The 19,752-nt window shown below is 44.6% G+C and overlaps 1 protein-coding gene across 2 annotated transcripts in view; it reads right to left on the bottom strand.

Annotated features, from left to right (window-relative positions):
* The window catches only part of KDM4C (lysine demethylase 4C), an 852,000-nt gene that overhangs the window by 64,823 nt on the left and 767,425 nt on the right, over window positions 1-19,752 (bottom strand). For both annotated transcript variants that reach the window (XM_073635205.1, XM_073635203.1), the window contains exon 19: window positions 15,551-15,721. In XM_073635205.1, coding sequence (XP_073491306.1) covers window positions 15,551-15,721 — 171 coding nt within the window. The remainder of the gene's footprint in view (window positions 1-15,550; window positions 15,722-19,752) is intronic.

The raw sequence follows: 19,752 nt of genomic DNA, 5'->3' as shown, positions 1-19,752 counted from the left end.
TCCTCACAGTGTTCAGCTAAAGCTACAAGTTAGTGTAGTGCGTCCTCCTCACAGTGTTCAGCTAAAGCTACAAGTTAGTTTAGTGTGACCTCTGCACAGTGTTCAGCTAAAGCTACAAGTTAGTGTAGTGCGTCGTCCTCACAATGTTCAGCTAAAGCTACAAGTTAGTGTAGTGTGACCTCTGCACAGTGTTCAGCTAAAGCTACAAGTTAGTGTAGTGCATGCTCTGAACAGTGTTCAGCTAAAGCTACAGGTTAGTTTAGTGTGACCTCTGCACAGTGTTCAGCTAAAGCTACAAGTTAGTGTAGTGCGTTCTCCTCACAGTGTTCAGCTAAAGCTACAAGTTAGTGTAGTGCGACCTTTGCACAGTGTTCAGCTAAAGCTACCTGTAGAAGGTTGGTGGTGTTTTCCTGATCCTATCACTACCGCAGGCAGCTAAAGTATTTACACGTTAGTGTAGTGCGACCTCTGCACAGTGTTCAGCTAAAGCTACCTGTAGAAGGTTGGTGGTGTTTTCCTGATCCTATCACTACTGCAGGCAGGCTTGTCTTGTTACAGTGTTTACAGCTACCTGAAGAAAATTGCTGGTGTTCTTTTGATCCTATTAGTACCACAGTCAGGCAGCTAGATTATTTACGGTTAGTGTAGTGCATCCTCCTCATAGTGTTCAGCTAAAGCTACAAGTTAGTTTAGTGTGACCTCCTCACAGTGTTCAGCTAAAACTACAAGTTAGTGTAGTGCGACCTCTGCACAGTGTTCAGCTAAAGCTACAAGTTAGTGTAGTGCGTGCTCTGAACAGTGTTCAGCTAAAGCTACAAGTTAGTGTAGTGCGTCCTCCTCACAGTGTTCAGCTAAAGCTACAAGTTAGTGTAGTGCGTCCTCCTCACAGTGTTCAGCTAAAGCTACAAGTTAGTTTAGTGTGACCTCTGCACAGTGTTCAGCTAAAGCTACAAGTTAGTGTAGTGCGTGCTCTGAACAGTGTTCAGCTAAAGCTACAAGTTAGTGTAGTGCTTCCTCGCAGTGTTCAGCTAAAGCTACAAGTTAGTTTATAGTGTGACCTCTGCACAGTGTTCAGCTAAAGCTACAAGTTAGTGTAGTGCGTCCTCCTCACAGTGTTCAGCTAAAGCTACAAGTTAGTGTAGTGCGACCTTTGCACAGTGTTCAGCTAAAGCTACCTGTAGAAGGTTGGTGGTGTTTTCCTGATCCTATCACTACTGCAGGCAGCTAAAGTATTTACACGTTAGTGTAGTGCGACCTCTGTACTGTTCAGCTAAAGCTACCTGTAGAAGGTTGGTGGTGTTTTCCTGATCCTATCACTACCGCAGGCAGCTAAATTATTTACACGTTAGTGTAGTGCAACCTCTGCACAGTGTTCAGCTAAAGCTACCTGTAGAAGGTTGGTGGTGTTCTCATACTGTAGGCAGGCAGTTGATTTTGCTAGCTGCAGTATCAGTATATATAGATATATATCCCAGCTTAGTGCAGCTAGGGGCCATTAGTATGTCTGGAAGGCCAACAAGGAGAGGCAGACAGTCACCACCCAATAAAAGAGGGCAAGCAGGCTCTGTGTCTAGCGGCAACGGTGCTGGTCGTGGAGACGGTGCATCCTCATCAGCGCGTGGCCGTGGGACACGCTTGGCCTTTTTTTCGGCAGCTGGCCGTGTTGAGCCGCAACATGCGGAAGACTTGGTCGAGTGGATGACCAAGCCGTCCACATCCTCCCTCACCCATGCTCAGGGTACTTTGGCAAAGCAGCTGCCAACGCGGCCTCTTCCCTCGGCTCAATGTCATCAGTGACTCCTTCCCTAGCCCCACCATGTCCTCCTGAGGTGTTCCTTGAACTGTTTGACCACAGTGTTGGGTACATGCTCCAGGAGGATGCCCAGCATTTAGAAGGCTCTGATGATGATACTGAGCTAGATGAAGGCAGGAACGTGAGCACGGACAGAGGGGGTGCCCAAGGAGGACAGCAATCTGGCAGTCATGCTCCCCCTGCTGCAGCATACTGCCAGGTTTGCTCCAGTGATGAGGAGGGAGGGAATGATGAGGTCACTGACTCAACGTGGGTGCCTGATAGGAGAGAGGAGGAGGAGGCACATCACCAATGAGGCAGGATGCCCTCCAGGGGCCAGCCTAAGGGCAGCACACTGGCTGCATCACACCGCAAAACTCTGCTTATGCAGGGTGCTGCTGTCTCTGCGCGTTATTCCAAAAGTTCTTTGGTGTGGGCCTTTTTTGAGACGAGTGGATCAGATGGCACCGCTGCTATCTGCAACATATGTCTCAAGCGTATCTCGCGTGGCCAAAACATCTCCCGCTTGGGCACCACATGCTTGACCAGACATATGTTGACCTGCCATGCAGTTCGTTGGCAAGCATATCTAAAAGACCCACACCAAAGAACAAAGAGGACCTCTCCTTGCTCCTCATCAGCTGAGATCTCCAACCCCACTATACCTTCAGTCCTCTCTGAGACCTGCACTGAGAGGAATGAAGGTGTAGAATTAGGTGTGTCACAGCCAAGTACTTGTGGGCAATCTGCTTTCGGTACACCAACGTCAGATTGTACCAGGCAAATTTCCCTGCCCCAGCTGCTGCACCGCCGAAAGAATTACGCTCCCAGCCATCCACATGCCCAGCGGTTGAATGCTAGCTTGGCAAAATTGCTAGCACTTCAACTGCTACCTTTTCAGTTGGTAGACTCTGCCCCCTTCCGTGAGTTTGTGGAATGTGCGGTTCCTCAGTGGCAGGTACCCAAACGCCACTTTTTTCTCACGGAAGGCGATTCCGGCTCTCTACCGGCATGTGGAAGGCAATGTCTTGGCCCCGCTGGACAGGGCGGTCAGCGGTAAGGTGCATATTACCGCTGACTCATGGTCCAGCAGGCATGGACAGGGACGTTACCCAAGTTTCACGGCGCATTGGGTCACTCTGCTGGCAGCTGAGAAGGATGCAGGACAAGGTGCAGTAGTGTTGGAGGTTGTTCCGCCACCACGCCTCCAAAATGCCACTACTGATTGTGACACACCTCTCTCCTCTACCCCCTCCTCTTCTTCCTCCATGGCCTCTTCCTGTGCTTTGTCCTCGGAACCAGCGGTGCTCCGTAGGCATTCAAGGGGCTACGCAAGTACGCAGGCCAAAAGATGCCATGCGGTGCTTGAGCTGGTGTGCTTGGGGGACAGGAGCCACACTGGGGCAGAGGTTCTGTCAGCTCTGCAGGGGCAGGTTCAGAGGTGGTTGACGCCACGCCAACTTAAGGCAGGAATGGTGGTTTGCGACAATGGCACCAACCTCCTCTCCGCCCTCCGACAGGGACAACTGACCCATGTGCCCCATTTGGCGCACATCCTTAACTTGGTGGTGCAGCGGTCCTTGCGCAGGTACCCGGGCTTACAGGATGTCCTGAGGCAGGCCAGGAAAGTCTGTGCGCATTTCCGCCGGTCATATAATGCCAGTGCTCAGCTGGCAGACCTCCAAAAGGAGTTTAACCTGCCCAAGAACCGCCTAATCTGTGACATGCCCACCAGGTGGAACTCAACGTTGGCCATGCTGCAGCGGCTGCACACACAGCAGAGGGCCATCAATGAGTACCTGTGCAACTATGGCAGCAGGACAGGGTCAGGGGAGCTTGTTTTTTTTCCCCACGCCAATGGGCCATGATCAGGGATGCATGCACTGTCCTGTCACCATTTGAGGAGGCCACGAGGATGGTGAGCGGTGACAGTGCATGCATCAGTGACACTGTCCCCCTTGTCCACCTGTTGGAGCACACGCTGCGTGGAATAATGGACAGGGCACTTGAGGCAGAACAGAGGCAGGAAGAGGAGGACTTCCTTAGCTCTCAAGGCCAACTTTATCCAGACAGTGTTCCTGCGTGCCCGCCGATCACACAGGAAGAGGAGGAGGAGGATTGTGTCAGTATGAAGGTGGAGCCTGGCACTCAGCATCAGTCTTTAAGGGATCAGTCCCAAGAAACACATGGACTTGTACGTGGCTGGGAGGAGGTGGCTGCGGACCATGTTGTCCTTAGTGACCCAGAGGACTCCGGACCGAATGCCTCAGCAAACCTACACTGCATGGCCTCCCTGATCCTGCAAAGCCTGCGTAAGGATCCTCGTATTCGTGGTATCAAGGAGAAGGACCAATACTGGCTGGCAACCCTCCTTGATCCACGTTACAAGGGTAAAGTTGCGGACCTTATCTTGCCGTCGCAGAGGGAGCAGAGGATGAAACATCTTCGGGAGGCCTTGCAGAAAGGTCTGTGCAACGCGTTCCCAGAGACTGGGAGGTTACAAACTCCTGTTTCTGGACAACGTGTTGCTGAGGCTTCGGTCAGTCAAAGAAGGAGCGGTGGAGAAGGTGGCCGTCTGATCGATGCGTTCAGACAATTTTTTAGTCCGCAGCCCCAAGGTATGATCAGTTCCAGCAACCATCGCCAGCGTCTGTTTTACATGGTGCAGGAATACCTAGGGGCAAGATCTGACTTGGACACCTTTCCCACCGAAAATTCTCTGGGTTACTGGGTCTTGAGGATGGATCACTGGCCAGAGCTTGCACAATATGCAATTGAGCTACTGGCCTGTCCTGCATCCAGCGTTTTTTCGGAACGCACATTCAGTGCTGCTGGAGGCTTTGTAACCGATCACAGGATGCATCTATCCACCGACTCAGTCGATCGACTGACCTTCATAAAAATGAATCAGTCTTGGATCACCACCAGCTACCAAGCACCTGATGCTGATGTAACCGAATATTTTTTTTTGAAATGTCAGATCCCTTCAAAGACTGCCTATGCTGATGCTGAGTGACTATCCTGTTATGCTGAGCAATTATCCTCCTTCTCCTCAATGATCATGCTGATAGCTTGTAAGAACATTTTTGGTTCTGGGCTCCGCCACCAGTGCCTAAGGCCCAATTTTGAAGCCCCTGTTTAACAAGGGCATGTAATTACAATTTTTGATGCAATTCTTTGCAGCAGGGCTAGTTCTTGCGTTCCAACTAGAGTATCTGTGAGGGGTTGCAGTGTTGTGGCACAAGCACCAGTGCCCAAGGCCCACATGTAATTAGAATTCTTGATCTAATATTTCACAGCAGGGCCCATTTCTGCGTCCACCAAGATTAACTGTGAGGACTTAGTGTTGTGCCACCAGCACCACCACCATCAAAGGCCCAATTTTTCTGACCCTATTCAACAAGGGCATGTAATTACAATTCTTGATTGAATATTTCACAGCAGGGCACGTTTTTGCGCCCACCAAGAGTAACTGAGGACTTACAGTGTTGTGGCACCAGCACCACCATCACCAAAGGCCCAATTTTTCTGGCCCTGTTCAACAGGGGCATGTAATTACAATTCTTGATCTAATATTTCACAGCAGGGAGGGCTTACAGTGTTAAGGCCACAACAACACCTAAGGCCCAAATTTCTGCTGAGTATATAGGGCAGGCCCCTACTTTCAAACATCCAACTTACAAACGACTCCTACTTGCAAACTGAAGAAGACAACAGGAAGTGAGATGAAATCTACCCCATAGAAAGGGAAATTCTCTCCTGTAAGTTAATATGGGAAAAACTTTTCTCCTTTCCACTAATGCTTTATCACCAATCCTTGTTTCACTAAAAACCCCAAATTTTCAAAAAACATTTGTCATTGGGACAAAAAGTGAGGTGAAATCTTCTGAAGAGGAGCACAGACAGCAAAACAAATGTCACAGGGGTGATAACCCTTCCCTATGTTTTCCAAAAAGCTTAAAAACAGATTTTTTGGCTGGAGCTACACTTTAAAAATGTACCAGTTCAAAATTACAAACAGATTATACTTAACAACAAACCTACAGTCCCTGTCTTGTTTGCACCGCCTGTATACTGCTGTTCAGAGTATATAGGGCCTGGGAGCCCCACGCCTTTCCTTTTTTTAATATGGGTGCGGGGTTCCCCTTAATATCCATACAGGACCCAAAGGGACTGGTAATGGACTGGAGGGTACCCATGCCGTTTGTCTCACTGATTTTCATCCATATTGCCAGGATCCAACATTACATTAAAGCTGCAAGCAGTTTTAAATGACTTTTTTTCCTTTAAAAATGTCATTTTGTGCAGGGACTGTTCTAAGCACGGGAAAAACGCGCCACTTTACAGGCATACTATAGACACCCTCCAGGTACGATATTTAAAGGAATATTTCACTTTTTTTTTTTTTTTACTTTAAGCATCATTAAAATCACTGCTCCCGAAAAAAACGTCTGTTTTTAAAAGTTTTTTTTGCATTGATACATGTCCCCGGGTCCCCAAACCCTTTTTTAGGACAATACCATGCAAATTAGCCTTTAAAATTAGCACTTTTGATTTCGAACGTTCGAGTCCCGTAGACGTCAATGGGGTTCTAATGTTCGTGCAAATTTTTGGTCCGTTCGCAGGTTCTGGTGCGAACTGAACCGGGGGGTGTTCGGCTCATCCCTACTATGGAACCATTTACTAATGTTTAGGATGGATGATTAGGATAATTTTAGGATTGTAACATTCAAAAACAAACATCTGTCCTAAACATTGTCTTGAAAGTTTTTTTTTTTCCCCCTGATTTCTCTTAATTCTGATTGTCATAAGCAATTAAATAACTATTAAAGCACACCACCATCTGTGCATCAAATGTGTTGAAAACTCACTAAGCTTAAAATTGAGTTTCATGTTATTTTACACACCAATTATTCACCTGCTCCTAATTAACTAACAAATGAAAATGCATTAAAACTGCATTCAAGGTTAAACGTCTCAAAATAAAAACTCAGAAGGGCTTATTTTTGTAAACATGTGTAATGCACATAATGTAATATTAGCTAATACATGCTTTTTACATAAAAGCTTGCAGTAATTTCATTGGTAAATGTAAACTGTATGAAATAGGTTAATGTTGAAGTTATTTTTTTTTTTGCAATGCTATCTGTGACCGTGGCAGGCAGATTTTCCCCTGCCCTGAATCTGACTATAAGACCCCTTTCACACTGGGGCCAGGGCCGCGGCCGCGTTTGCAGTAAAGCGCCGCTCATTTTATCGGCGCTTTTAAGCTGTTTAAGCATAAGGGATGGTGGGAGACTCTTAAATTGTGATGGTGGGGGGCTCTTGAAATCTAGTCTTACAGATACAACTGGCCCTTTCAGGGCAACCATAATGCTAATGCAACCCACGATGAAACAGAGCTTGACACCCCTGCCTAATATGCTGTTTGCCATCCGCCACATATACATGTTGATTGATTTTGTGCAAAAAAAAAAAATGCCACTCATGATTATCATGAGTCGTGATTATCATGAGTCGTCATGAAGAGCCAAATAAATGTTTAGAGCATATTAAAACATTAAAAGAGGTTTCTCAAACCTAAAGTCAACAGACATACTTTTCTGAACTCCACACAATGTAACTTATTTTAAAGGTACAATGATGCTCATAGATACTGTAGGGTAGACATATTAATTGGCAGCTAATTGCAGCTGCGGGCATCACTCCGGTACAACCACTTGAGCAAAATGACGTACAGGTATGTGATTTTACAGAAAGTGGTTAAATAAAGTAGACCACAACTTCAGACCCCATCATTTTAGATCCCATCCCTTTTAAATTGTAAGCTCTAAAGAGCAGGGACCTCCGATTCCTCCTGTATTGAATTGTATTGTAAGGGGAAAGGTCTATTGAGCAGTTAAAAATTATTGCCAACTTTTATTAAAAAGAGCATTGTAATATTTCTAGACATTGTTTCAATCCAAATAAGATTCAAAGAAAATGTTTCAAAAACACCTGGAGATGCAAACTCCCTTTACACAGAAGTGGGAAAATGTCAAGCATTAGATCTAGAAACGTACAGCTGTAAACTCCAGGGAATACTATATTTTAGTTGAAGATTATGCAATCCGTTCATCTCTGTCAATGATGCAGACACTCATATTATTGTGGTTTCAAACTGAATAATGATGTAAATGCCTGTCAGTCATATGTTGGAAGATTCTTAACTTGCATCTCCTATTGCCTGCTTCTTTTTTTATTCATTGTTAGACATTATATTTATGACGTGTAAAACATTCCCTGGAGCTTAGAAAACAATGTTGTCTTAGGTTTTTATAGTCTGTATAATAACTGCATTAAAACCTCTCAAAATGTTTTCCAAGCGATTACATGGCTTGATCTTTCATTACAAAAAAAGAAAAAAAATGCATAACAGTATTTGCATGCGTCCAGAAAAGACACGTACACGGTTTAATTTAAATTCTAAACAAAATCAAATCTATGTACTTTCTATGGTTTATTTCTGTTATTAAGTTCATTACCTTATGCAGAAGTCAGACAAAAAAGCATGGTTTTACCCGTTAATGTTTGCTTAAGATGGCAAGATGAAGTTTTTGTCTACCACACCCTGCTTGTTGTAAATGTTAAGGAAACGCACAATACATGCAAACCTGGATGACTTTGACATACATTCTACTGATGTTAGTTCCTACTCTGTGAAAGAGAAGGAGAAAATATTTTCAATAACACTACCAACTTGAACCTATCATGAAAAATACACAATCCTTTTCTCCAGCAGGATGGACATAAAAAACATCCATGTTTTTTCTCATATATGGGGGTAATTTACTACAGGCAAATAGGCTGTTCACATGCAATAGAAATTTCCGTTAGCTTAGTGAATGAGGTGAGGCTCTGCTTATTTCCATCATCCAATCATGTTTAAGCAAAAATTGGAAATTTGGCAAAAGCTTTGCTAGAAAGATCCCCCTCCCGTGCAACCTCATATGTGGGTGAAGTGAAGGGGAGGATTAACATGAGCAACAACTTGTATAAAGATCTTGAGAAGAGAGTGTAAAGCTGAATGTTTTTAAAATAAAGTATTAAGAACCAGATGCTGGGCCAGGCCAGACTGGAGGAAGGCCAGGATGCAAGGAATGCAAAAAAAATTCCAGGTTGTTAACGAGCCTGCTCTCACATGAGCCAAAATAGGGCTTCCAAGTGTGAAGATAGACCTTATGAAATGTCGAATTTCTTGTTTTCAGCAAAGTGGAAATGACAGAATCAGTAATGCCTCTATTCTTTAGCATCTGGGCTTCAACAGTCAAGCCATTAAAGCAAGCAACTGAGAAACAGGGTGGAACAGAGGGCCTTGGGACAGTAGGTCTGGCCTGTGTGGAAAAGGCCAAGGCTCATCTGCCAGGAGTCTGAGTATTTCTGTATGAATGCATACACCAGTCTGAACAGAAACTAAGGAATCATCAGGGCATCCATTGCAAAGGTCAGGGGATCTCCAGACCTGGCCACAAACCTGTCCAGTTTCTTGTTGAATCTGGAGGTCATGACCACATGGGGAACACATCTGGCGTTACCCATTTCTGACAGAGCAGCTGAAAGATCTAAAGGTGTAAAGATAATTCATTAGTCCAGGCAATTGTGACTCAGGATGTCTGCTTGACAATTTTCCACTCTTGTATGTAAAAAGCCGAGGGAGTAGGATTACAGTTCTCTACCCAGGAGAGAATCAGGTTTGCTTGATTCATAAACACACTTGTGTTTACGACCTATGGTTTCTTCTGATATTCATCTGCATGCTGTGTTTTGCTGCCTGCCCCTGACCCTTGGTCATCCTGTTAGGGTGCCGTGAGCCAAGCCCACAGCTCCCAGGGCAAAAGCCTTTTTGGTGGTTGCCACCTTGAGGCATTATAACAAATTGTAATTATTTTTCAAGCTGCTCTGTAAGTATTTGATTAAATCATAGTGACTGGAGTATTGACTCATCTCCCTAAAGGATGAATGTGCTATTATCATTTCTAATTTTTGAAAATGTTTTTCTCAGTCTGTGGACATCACATCAGTAGCAGCCATTCCTAACGTGAATTAATTTTCACAAAATGCGTAGAGATCTATGATGTACCGTTATTCTTGTATTTAATTAACAGAGTCACGAGACAAGTGTTTGTAAACAAGATTGAAAATATATTGACTACAGTGGAACCTTGGTTTACGAGTAATGCGGTTAACAAGCTTTTTGAAAGACGAGCAACTTTTTTTTTTTTAAATTCTGACTCGGTTTGCGAGTGCTGTCCCGCAAAACGAGCAGAATTCAAGCTAGTGGGCGGTGCAGTGCGGCATTTGGCCAGAGGTGTGAGGGCACGGGGACACTCGGAGCGGTTCAGAAATACTCAGAATGACTCAGAAATACTCAGTTCCTGAGTGTTTCCGAGCCTTTCCGAGTTCAGCCGAGCTGTCCCTGAGTATTTCTGAGGCTCTCCGACGCCCCCCACCTCTGGCCACATGCGGAATTGCATGTAATAGAAGTCAATGCGGAAGGAATTATCCTCGTTTCCATTGACTTTTATGGGGAAACTCGCTTTGATATGCGAGTGCTTTGGATTACAAGCATTCTCCTGGAACAGATTATGATCATAATCCAAGGTTCTACTGTATATGAATATGAACTGTTCAAAGTAAATCCATTTGCTGTTTTTATTGTGTTGATATTAATATTATTGATATTAATAATGAAGCACATTTTTATGAATTTTGTTTTTTGATGTACCTCTAAAAAATCCCATGGGAATTTACCATGTTTTAGTTGAATTACATGCGTAAAAGATGCCTTTTGCAGGCATTCTCAGTAGACCAAGTATTTGAGCAGAAAGTTCTGTGCATGTGCACAAAGGGCAGGGTCATCAAAGAATGGTGTATTAATATGACCAGCTCAGTTACCTACAATATGACAAACGAAGCAAAGATTCAATGTGGTTTCAAACCACCTGTCAATTGAATCCTTAAAGCCCAACTCTGGGCAAATATAAAATTATTATTTGCAGTGGGGCTATGTCTGCCCTGCAAGGGTTATTTGTTTGTTTATTTTTTAGCAAAAATTAAAGGAAACATACTTACCCGATCCTCTGCTCCTCCCTGCAGCAAGGCCAGTCTCTGCAGCTTCTGCATCTCGCGCTTTAGCAATCTTGGGTCCTCACGTCATCAAGACCAGAGCAGGATCCATTGCTCTGCTCTGGATGGGAAAATACCAAGAGACAGTCCACCGCCAGATTTTGGGGTAATGCTTTCTGTCAGGGGAGTTTCTCTTCTCACAGGAGAAAAACAAGCCATTTTTTTCTGCAGGGGTTGGGCTTTTTAAAGGAGGAAACATCCTCAACAGGAAATGTGAGTTGCTTGGTAAGAACAGAAATGACAGGATCCACTATCAGGACCAACAATTTTTTCATAAATATCCTTTCCATAGAATATAACTTCGCAAGGAGTCTTTGAGGAATGAATACCTTGTCAGGATTTGGCCAATACTCATGCAAAGCACAGATAACTTGCAGGAGCATAAGAAAAAGCCATGCCCTGTACACACGACCGGTTCTGCCGTCGGAATGAACTCTGAAGGTTTTTATGATGGAGTTCCGACGGCATTCCGCTCAAGCTGTCTTGCATCCACACGGTCACACCAAATCCCGACCGTCCAGAATGCGGTGACGTACAACACATACGACAGTACTAGATAACGGAAGTTCAATAGCCAGTAGCCAATAGCTTCCATCTCATACTAGCTTCAGAGCATGTGTCGTTTTTTGGTGCGTCGGAATAGCATACAGACGAGCGGTTTTTCCGATAGTAATTTGTTCCGTCGGAAAAATATAGAACATGTTCTCTATCTAAGTCCGTCTGAATTTTCAACAGAAAAAGTCCGACGTGGCATACACACGGTCAGAATATACGAGAAGTAGCTCCCATCGGACTCTGTCGGAAATTCCGCTCGTATGTACGCGGCATCAGGCTTACCGGCAACTCCTTTTCTGAGAATCTTCCAGGACAGCCCATGAGACCTAGGGCTCCTCCTACCAGCACAGGAAACACGTTCAAAATGGAAAAAGGCGGTCCTCCTGGATTCCACTTCAGTATTCTCGAGAACCGTAGGACATCCCTGCAAAAAACATATGCATAACACATAATTCAAGACATAACCGTGTGAGAATCCGGCTGTCCTGAAAGACTCTCCTAAAAGGAGTAACCGGTAAGTCTAACTCAGCTTTTCTCAAGGCGTCTTCCAGGACAGCCCATGAGATGATGAGCCAGAACTTACCAGTCTAGGTAGGGACCACTGCTTGGTGGACCTTTCGAGATACTGGAATGCATGATTCCAAATCTTTGGTCAGGTGAAGTGGCGATCTCTACCACCACAGGATTCGTTTTACCTTGGATGGTATCTGAACCTTCATATCCCAAGAACTTGTGGATCCGTCCCCTTTCCTTAAGAGAAACAACTGCAGTGGTCGTTGGTGAAACCTTGCCCACGGTACTGCAGGAAAATAAGAGGTCATTAAACTTACTGCTCTCATACTGAGATTTCTCTGAGTGAAACCCACCGGTTGATTTGCAAGGATGCAATCATCTGAGTCACGTTCAACACTTTTTTCTGAGGAAAGAAAATCTTTTGTTCTATCAAGCAAATTTCGTACCCGAGATATGTTACTTTCTGGGCCGGAATCAGAGAAGACTTCTCCATGTTGATTAACCAGCCCAGGGACTGGAGAAACCCCAGAATCTTCTGGAGATCCTTCTCTAGCTTCTGGTGCGATTCTGCTACTACCAGGAGGTCGTCTAAGTATTGCATGATCATAATCGATCTTAGTCTTAGCGGAGCCAATGCTTCTCCCAGAACTTTTGTAAAGATGCATGGAGGCGATGACAGTCCGAAGGGCAGTGCATGGAACTGAAAATGCCAAATTTGCAATACTATTTTCACCGCTAGTCTAAAAAACGTTTGGTGTGCTGGATGAATCGGAATGTGCAAATAGGCATCCCTTAAATAAAGGGTTGCCATAAAGCACTTTGGGTAGAGCAGATTCTTGATTGAAAACACTGACTCCATGCAAAAGGGTTTGTATTTTAATCGACCGATTTAAAGATCGAAAATCCAAGATTAGGCGATACTTCTCTGAGGGCTTCTTGATCACAAAGATATGTGAATGAAAGCCTTGGCCCTGATCTGACCGAGGGACCGGGATCAGGACTTTTTGATCCACCAAGTCTCCAATCTGGAGGCACAGGGCCGTCGCTTGTATACAATCGCGGGGAGGATTGGTAATCAATCACTCTGGCAGCTGGGCAGAGAATTCCAGCCTGTGCCCATTGGTCACCAAGTCCAAGATGAATGGGCTTGAGGTGACTGCAGCCCACTGTGGGAGGAATGCCTTCAAACTTCCTCCCACTGGCCGACAAGAGTCATTGTGGCTGGGCGGGTTGTTCAGTGTTAAAGAAGACCCTCCCCGCTACCTCTGACCTTGTGACTGGTCCAATGCTTCTTGGGCCTACTTTATTTTTCTAGCGGCCCTTGCTGTCTGCTTTGGCCTCGAAAAAAAATTCTGAAAGTCGGCTTCTTTTTATTTTCTGGAAAGGCCTTTTTTCCTGTCAGCCATGCGTGCTAGTGTTTCCTGTAACCCAGGGTCAAACAAGTGGTCGTCTGATAGGGGAAGTCAACCCAGGCGCAGCTTAGAGGCAGAGTCATCTGACCATGTTTTGAGCCAGAGACTTCTTCAGGCCGAATTTACCAAAGCTGAGGTCTTAGCCACCACTGTAACTGCCTCAGCAGAGGAATCAGCTAGAAAACCCACGGCCCAAAAAAGGAGTGGAAAGGACTTAAGGATCTGTTCCCTTGATGTTCCTGCAGAAAGGTGCGTTTTTATCTGCACAGTTCAAAGTTTCTTGCCACACATGTGGACGCTAAGGCTGGTTTAAGACTGACAATTGATGAGTCCCAAGCCCTGCGTAACAGAATATCACCCCTTTTATCCATTGGATCTCTAAGTGTGCCCATGTCGTCAAATGCCAGGTCCGTATTCTTGGAAATTTTTGACAGGAGCGCATCCAGCTTGGGACATTTGTTCCAAGGCTGTGCTGCGTCTTCCTCAAAAGGAAACCTCCTTTTCAGATTACTGGAAAAGAAAAGGTTTCCTCTCTGGATTTTCCCATTCCAATTTTATTGAATCTAGAAAAGAGTTGTGCACAGAATAAAACCCTGGCCTTTTTCTTATGCATTCCCTAATACATAAGGTCGTGCTTGGACAATTGCACCTTCTCCTCTTCAATTTAAAGTGTCGCATAGATAGCTTTCAATAAATAATCAACATCCTCTAGTGACAATTTTTACCTAGAGCTCCTGATGGCTTCCCTATCCTTAGGCTCTACATCTGACCCTAACTCCTCTTAAGAAGAATGGGGAGATAAAATCTCCTCCTCTGGATCATCACTAACCGCGCTCTGTGAAGATGGACTCAGAGGGGACCTGCATTCTGTCAATTAGGGATTTTAAAGAGCTAAATGTTGAAGTTAGCTCATCTCTTACAGAAGTAAGCATCTTCTGGCAAGATACAGCTGGGTCATCTTTGACCAGGTTATCTATGCATGTATGGTAAACTGCTTTACTCCATGAGGAGTTCAATTTGCCCATGCAGACTGCACATTTTCTTTTGTGTGGTTGCGCCTGGGCCTTATCCTGAGTCCTGGCCTGCAAAACAAAAGACCACCAGGCTGTCATTTGACCATCCAAATCTCCACAACACACCCTAGTGCAGGAGAAAGAAAAAGGTGCCTACTTCACCAAGTCCCACTAAGCCTATGGTGGAAAGGAAAACACATCCCCACAGGATTTGCAAGAGGGAAGGACTCTCAGGCTTACCTGTGAGGTGCTGGTGCTATAGCCTGCTTCAGACTGCCTGTGCAGGTGCTGCAGAGGGATCCATCCTGCTCTTCAAGTGTTCTGCAGCCTCTGCTGGGTGCCACTTCAGAAAACACCTGCCGGCCAATTCAGCTGCTGTTCGCGCCTTTAAGGAGACTGGAACCAGCGTCTCCAGCGCCCGTTGATGACGTCACCGTGGCCGGAAATGACACTCTGACATTTTCTGTACCACATCAGTAAGTGAGCCCAGAGTAGAAAGCATACGGAGTGAAGTCTTAGCTTGTGTCTAATAAAAGGCAGAAGGTAAAAATTCCTCTGCAGGATCCTTTTCTGCATTCACCTCACCCTCATCAATATCTTCATAGAAGAGGTTAGGAGGAGGGTCATACTCCTGGATAGATACAGGTGGTGAAGAGGAAAAAGAGCTCTTTCTACAAATGCTACTTGCCTGGCTGTCATGCAAACACTCATGGCTTAATAAATAATCAACAAGTAGTATGCAGAGAAAGCCTTTTCATTTTCCTATGACTTTCCTGTATACTTTTCACCAGGTCAGTAAGTCAAAGTACTAAAGCTCTCAGTCAACTAAAATGTTTAAAAGGATGACACCAAATGCCATTTCCAAACTTATGTAAGGAAAGATTCACTTTCAGTAAGAAAACAGCTAAACAGGCACCAAACCTAAATTCTGTCAGGCTTTCCTGCAGCTCTCTGTGTACTCACAGTTCCATTACAAAAGTTTGTATTTGCGTATAACAGGAACAGATGACCATCTGTAAATTACAGGGAACATTTATAACAAAATACTAAACCAGAGAGCCAACTTAAAATAAAACTTTCATAATACTTAACATACTTACAACTATATCTTCAGGGAATGTATCTCTACTAATAGATCCATCATCAAACTCAACTTCATAGAATGTTTGAGACGTTATCTCAGCAACCTTGCAACTGTAGTATCTTGTGTTCCTGTGTTTTGCAATGACAGTCTGTCCAATGCTTAGCTTCTTCACTGTTGTTTTGCTCCTCTGAAACAGACCAAAATAGAGACAAGAAAATTATTAAGCTTTTAGGACCTAAAAGACTTCTACATCACTGCGCTTTCACAAAAAGAGCCCCCATAAAAACATCTGTATAATAAGGGAAAGAGTGATGTGTACAGAATAGGAAACCAAGCATGTGAGAAAAAAAAAAACTCTTTGTGAACAATACAGCCCACTTTCTCAAGATGAAACTTATGTCAAATGCCAAAAACATCTGTTGTCAAGCTGGTACCTCCTTTACAGTCACACCCTATTATATTGGCTCTTACAAGCCACATATTTGAGATAGTATTTAGATAAGTTAAGCAAATTCTCTTTCATTTCAAATGGGTCATGGGACAAGGCAATTTTACATCTGCCAATAGGTGTCCAAGCATTTATGGTTCTCTGCACTTTGTGCCACTTTCCTGCCAGCTCAGAACTGCTCGAGAGCAAGACGATTCAATTTTAGGGACTGGGCAGAATGTAAATGAATGAAGGAGGAGCTGTGTGGAGGACGCTGCATGCGGGCTGCCGAGTGCTGAGAAGAAGAAGCTGCGTGGGGAATGCTGCACGTGGGTCTGCTGTGTGGAGGAGCTGCAAGCCTGGGACAAGTTGCTGGTAGCCGGGAACCAGGGAGGCACTGGCCACAGCAAGAAGACCGTGGCTCGGCTGACAGACAGCAGGATCAGTGCAGGAACCAACGAGGTGGGGAATGGTGACTGTGAGCGGACAGGTGGAGTAGCAGGAGCCAGGGCACACTGACAGCTGAGCGTGGAGGATAGGGACTGAGGAACAGCCGATAGGAGGAAGAGGCAGGGGCATACTGACAGAAGGAGTGGTGGTCAATCTGTGAGTACTGGGAGTCATTCCTGAGGTACCTGCGAGTATTGGGGGTACACCTGTAGTAACTTGGGAGTAAGACCGAGAGCACTACCTGTGGTGACTTGGTGTACTGGGATAATTACCTGGGGTGATTGGGAGTAATTCCTGCGCTGACTGGGAGTACTACCTGGAGTGACTTGGAATACTGGGATTATTACCTGTGGTCATTGGGAGTAATACCTGCGCTGACTGGGAGTATTAAATGTGGTGATTTGGAGTACTGGGAGTATTACCTGTGGTGCTGTGTGGTGACATGGAGTCCTGAGAGTGCCACGGGGTGCTGAGAGGGGCTGTGAGGTAAATTGATTACCTGTAGTATCAGGGTAGAGTAGAGTACCAATAGGACATCTTTAATTATATCCCCATTAGAATAGAGGGTAAAAATGTTCAACAGGATTGGTGCTGCCACACAGTGCACATCCTGCTCCATGTATGCAATCCTTGATGAGCCAATCAAGGGTGAACACTGTTGTGCGAGGTGTCATACCTTGCACAAGATAGCAGTTCTTTTTTGCTTTTAACTGTATTACCCTTTTATACATAGGTCCCTCTACGTGAGCTTTACCAGATAGTATCTGTCTTTGTTAGAATTTCCAGATGTCCGGTGGTCTGAGCAGCTATGGCCGGCCACATGTATGGAGGAACTTACCATACAACACTAGTTATTTTATATGTGCGTTAGCGATGGTACGCTTTATAAACTCGTTTATTAACTATATCGTATTTGCCTCCTATACACCCCTGTCTGCAACATGATATCTCGGTTTGTTATATGACCACTAAGGACGAACGGACATACACAAGTTCAACTAACCAATGGGAAACTGCCGCTTGATGCATGCTGCATAGGGCCACCTCCCCTCTAGCTTACTATTGACACTTTGACCGGCTATTCGTTGCATCCCGGGAGGGGGAGGAACTTGCATGTCCTTTCGCCTATATTAGATGTCTAGTGGAGAAAGATGGAGCCGCCTTTGAGAACATCCAATGACGAAACGCGTAAGATGGGGCTAGCTTTCACGTCATTTCCGATTCGGAAATAGGGAGCCTGGAACGCACGCTGCGGACCGGCTTTTCCTAAACACCAGATCTGCAATTGATTGAGCTTTCCCACATTGTGGATGGGAAGCCATTGATTTTAATTTAATTTTAAATAAAATTTATTTGAATTTACTACACTATGGGAGCCCTTTTCTTCCTCCCAGGACACAGACCTGAGAAATTGTGGAGTGACTCCTAGGAGGTGCTTATCGGTGTATACCACCCCTGACTGTGTGGAAACAGCTGTAGCAGCCCAGTGGACCAGCAGTAGGGACACTGGGAGAGCTGAGGAGAAAGTCTATCCACGGTACCCACATATGCCTATTACCCCTGCAGGGGTAACAACTTCTGGTAAGTGGGGACCCAACGGGGGAGCACTACAAGTCACCTGATTTGTTGAGCACCGAAGTCACCTGAAAAAGTTGGAATTGGCTACTCTGGAATTATATTCTTCATTATTATACTCACGTTTTATATATAGCACTTTTTGGGACTTATATGCTGATTTTTTACATACATATTTTGTGTGGGACTATATATATTTTCATATCTTTCTTTATACATATATGTGTGTGGGACTTCACAACCAAGTAATGGTTTTTCATTTATGTGTGTGGGACTTCACAACCAAGTAATGGTTTTTCATTTACATGTTTGGACATTTTTGGATATTTCGTTTATATAACACTGTTATTATGGTCTTTTAAGTCCACAGTATTGGTTTACTAGACATATATGTATACTTTGCATTATGTGTATAGATACATGATCAGTTTTGTATGACCACTGATAGCATTTATTTGGTTTCACTTTAGGTATATATGCACCAGCACATTTTTGTATATTCACATTGATGGGCATATACACTCACCCCACTTTTTATCTATCCCCTGACTTCTCAGTTGGTTACCAGCTCTTAGGAAGGACGGGAAGAAAGATGGCAACAAAATTGGAGGGGCATTTAAATTAGGTGTTGGGGGGGAGGGCTTAGAGGTAGCAATAATCGGCAGTGAGCATAGGACAGAGGGGATTGGTGGAGACACTAGTGATATCATATCCATTACATCTAATCTCGGGGTTAGTGAGTTACCAAATCAAAAACCGAGCCTGAGAAATCATATGAAAAAAAAAAAAAAACATGCACCAATACTAAAATCAGGGGAATGTTCACAAATGCAAGGAGCCTAGTCAAAAAAAAAAAGGAGGAACTGGAGCTTCTATTACACAAAGAGGATGTGGACTTCATGCGAATAACAGAAAATTGGTCTGACAGCTCACATGACTGTCTGGCAAACATCCAGGGATATTCATTGTTTCGGAGGGACAGGGAGGGTAGGAGAGGGGGAGGGGTGTGTGTGTATATATAACAGGAATTATTTACGGGTAGAAGAGTGGAATGACATCAGTGATGGTGCAAGGGGGGAAGTGGAGTTGATATGGGTGGAACTTCAAAAGGTGGAAGTCAGCGGCAAAATTACTAGTGGGGGTATGTTACAGGCCCCCTAACCTGCATTAAGAGGTGGAGTTGGATCTCCTTTCACAATTAGAAATGGCAGCCAGACAGGCAATTTTTCTAAACTGCGCTCAATGCTGCAGGATATGAAGTGGGTCCAAATCCTTGAAACATTGCGGACTCCACTATTGGAGTCCTATTCTATTTTTTATTGGGAGCTGTGGCTTATTTGCACCTGACCTTGTCTGAGATGAAATATTGAAGGAATCCTTATGAGCATACTTCTACATCGGGGTCCCCGTTGCTGTGGGCTGCCTATCTGATGAGGTGAGAGAGAACTCGGAGGCTTCATTATCTCTGGATATTTCCACAACTAAGCCTGTTTTGACCCCCCTGAGTAAGGGCGGTCGCAGGCTATTCGGTAAGCCTTCATTTCTATCACTTGGTGGTGGGCTACACGAGAGGTGGATCAAGTATTCCCGAACCCTGTAACACAGCTTTTTTTGGATTTCCTCTGGAATTAACACATTGTTATATGGGACACATTTTTTTTGCACTTTTTATTTTTTATTTTTCACTATTTGTGTTATATATTCACTTTTTCACATATACCAATCTGGGCATGAACCCATGTTTATAGAGAATATTATTTATAAGA

The sequence above is a fragment of the Aquarana catesbeiana genome, linkage group LG01 (assembly GCF_042186555.1).
Source record: "Aquarana catesbeiana isolate 2022-GZ linkage group LG01, ASM4218655v1, whole genome shotgun sequence".
NCBI classification, from domain to species: domain Eukaryota; kingdom Metazoa; phylum Chordata; class Amphibia; order Anura; family Ranidae; genus Aquarana; species Aquarana catesbeiana.
Note: the sequence above shows the minus strand (reverse complement) of the source record. Positions and strands in the feature narration are given on the sequence as shown.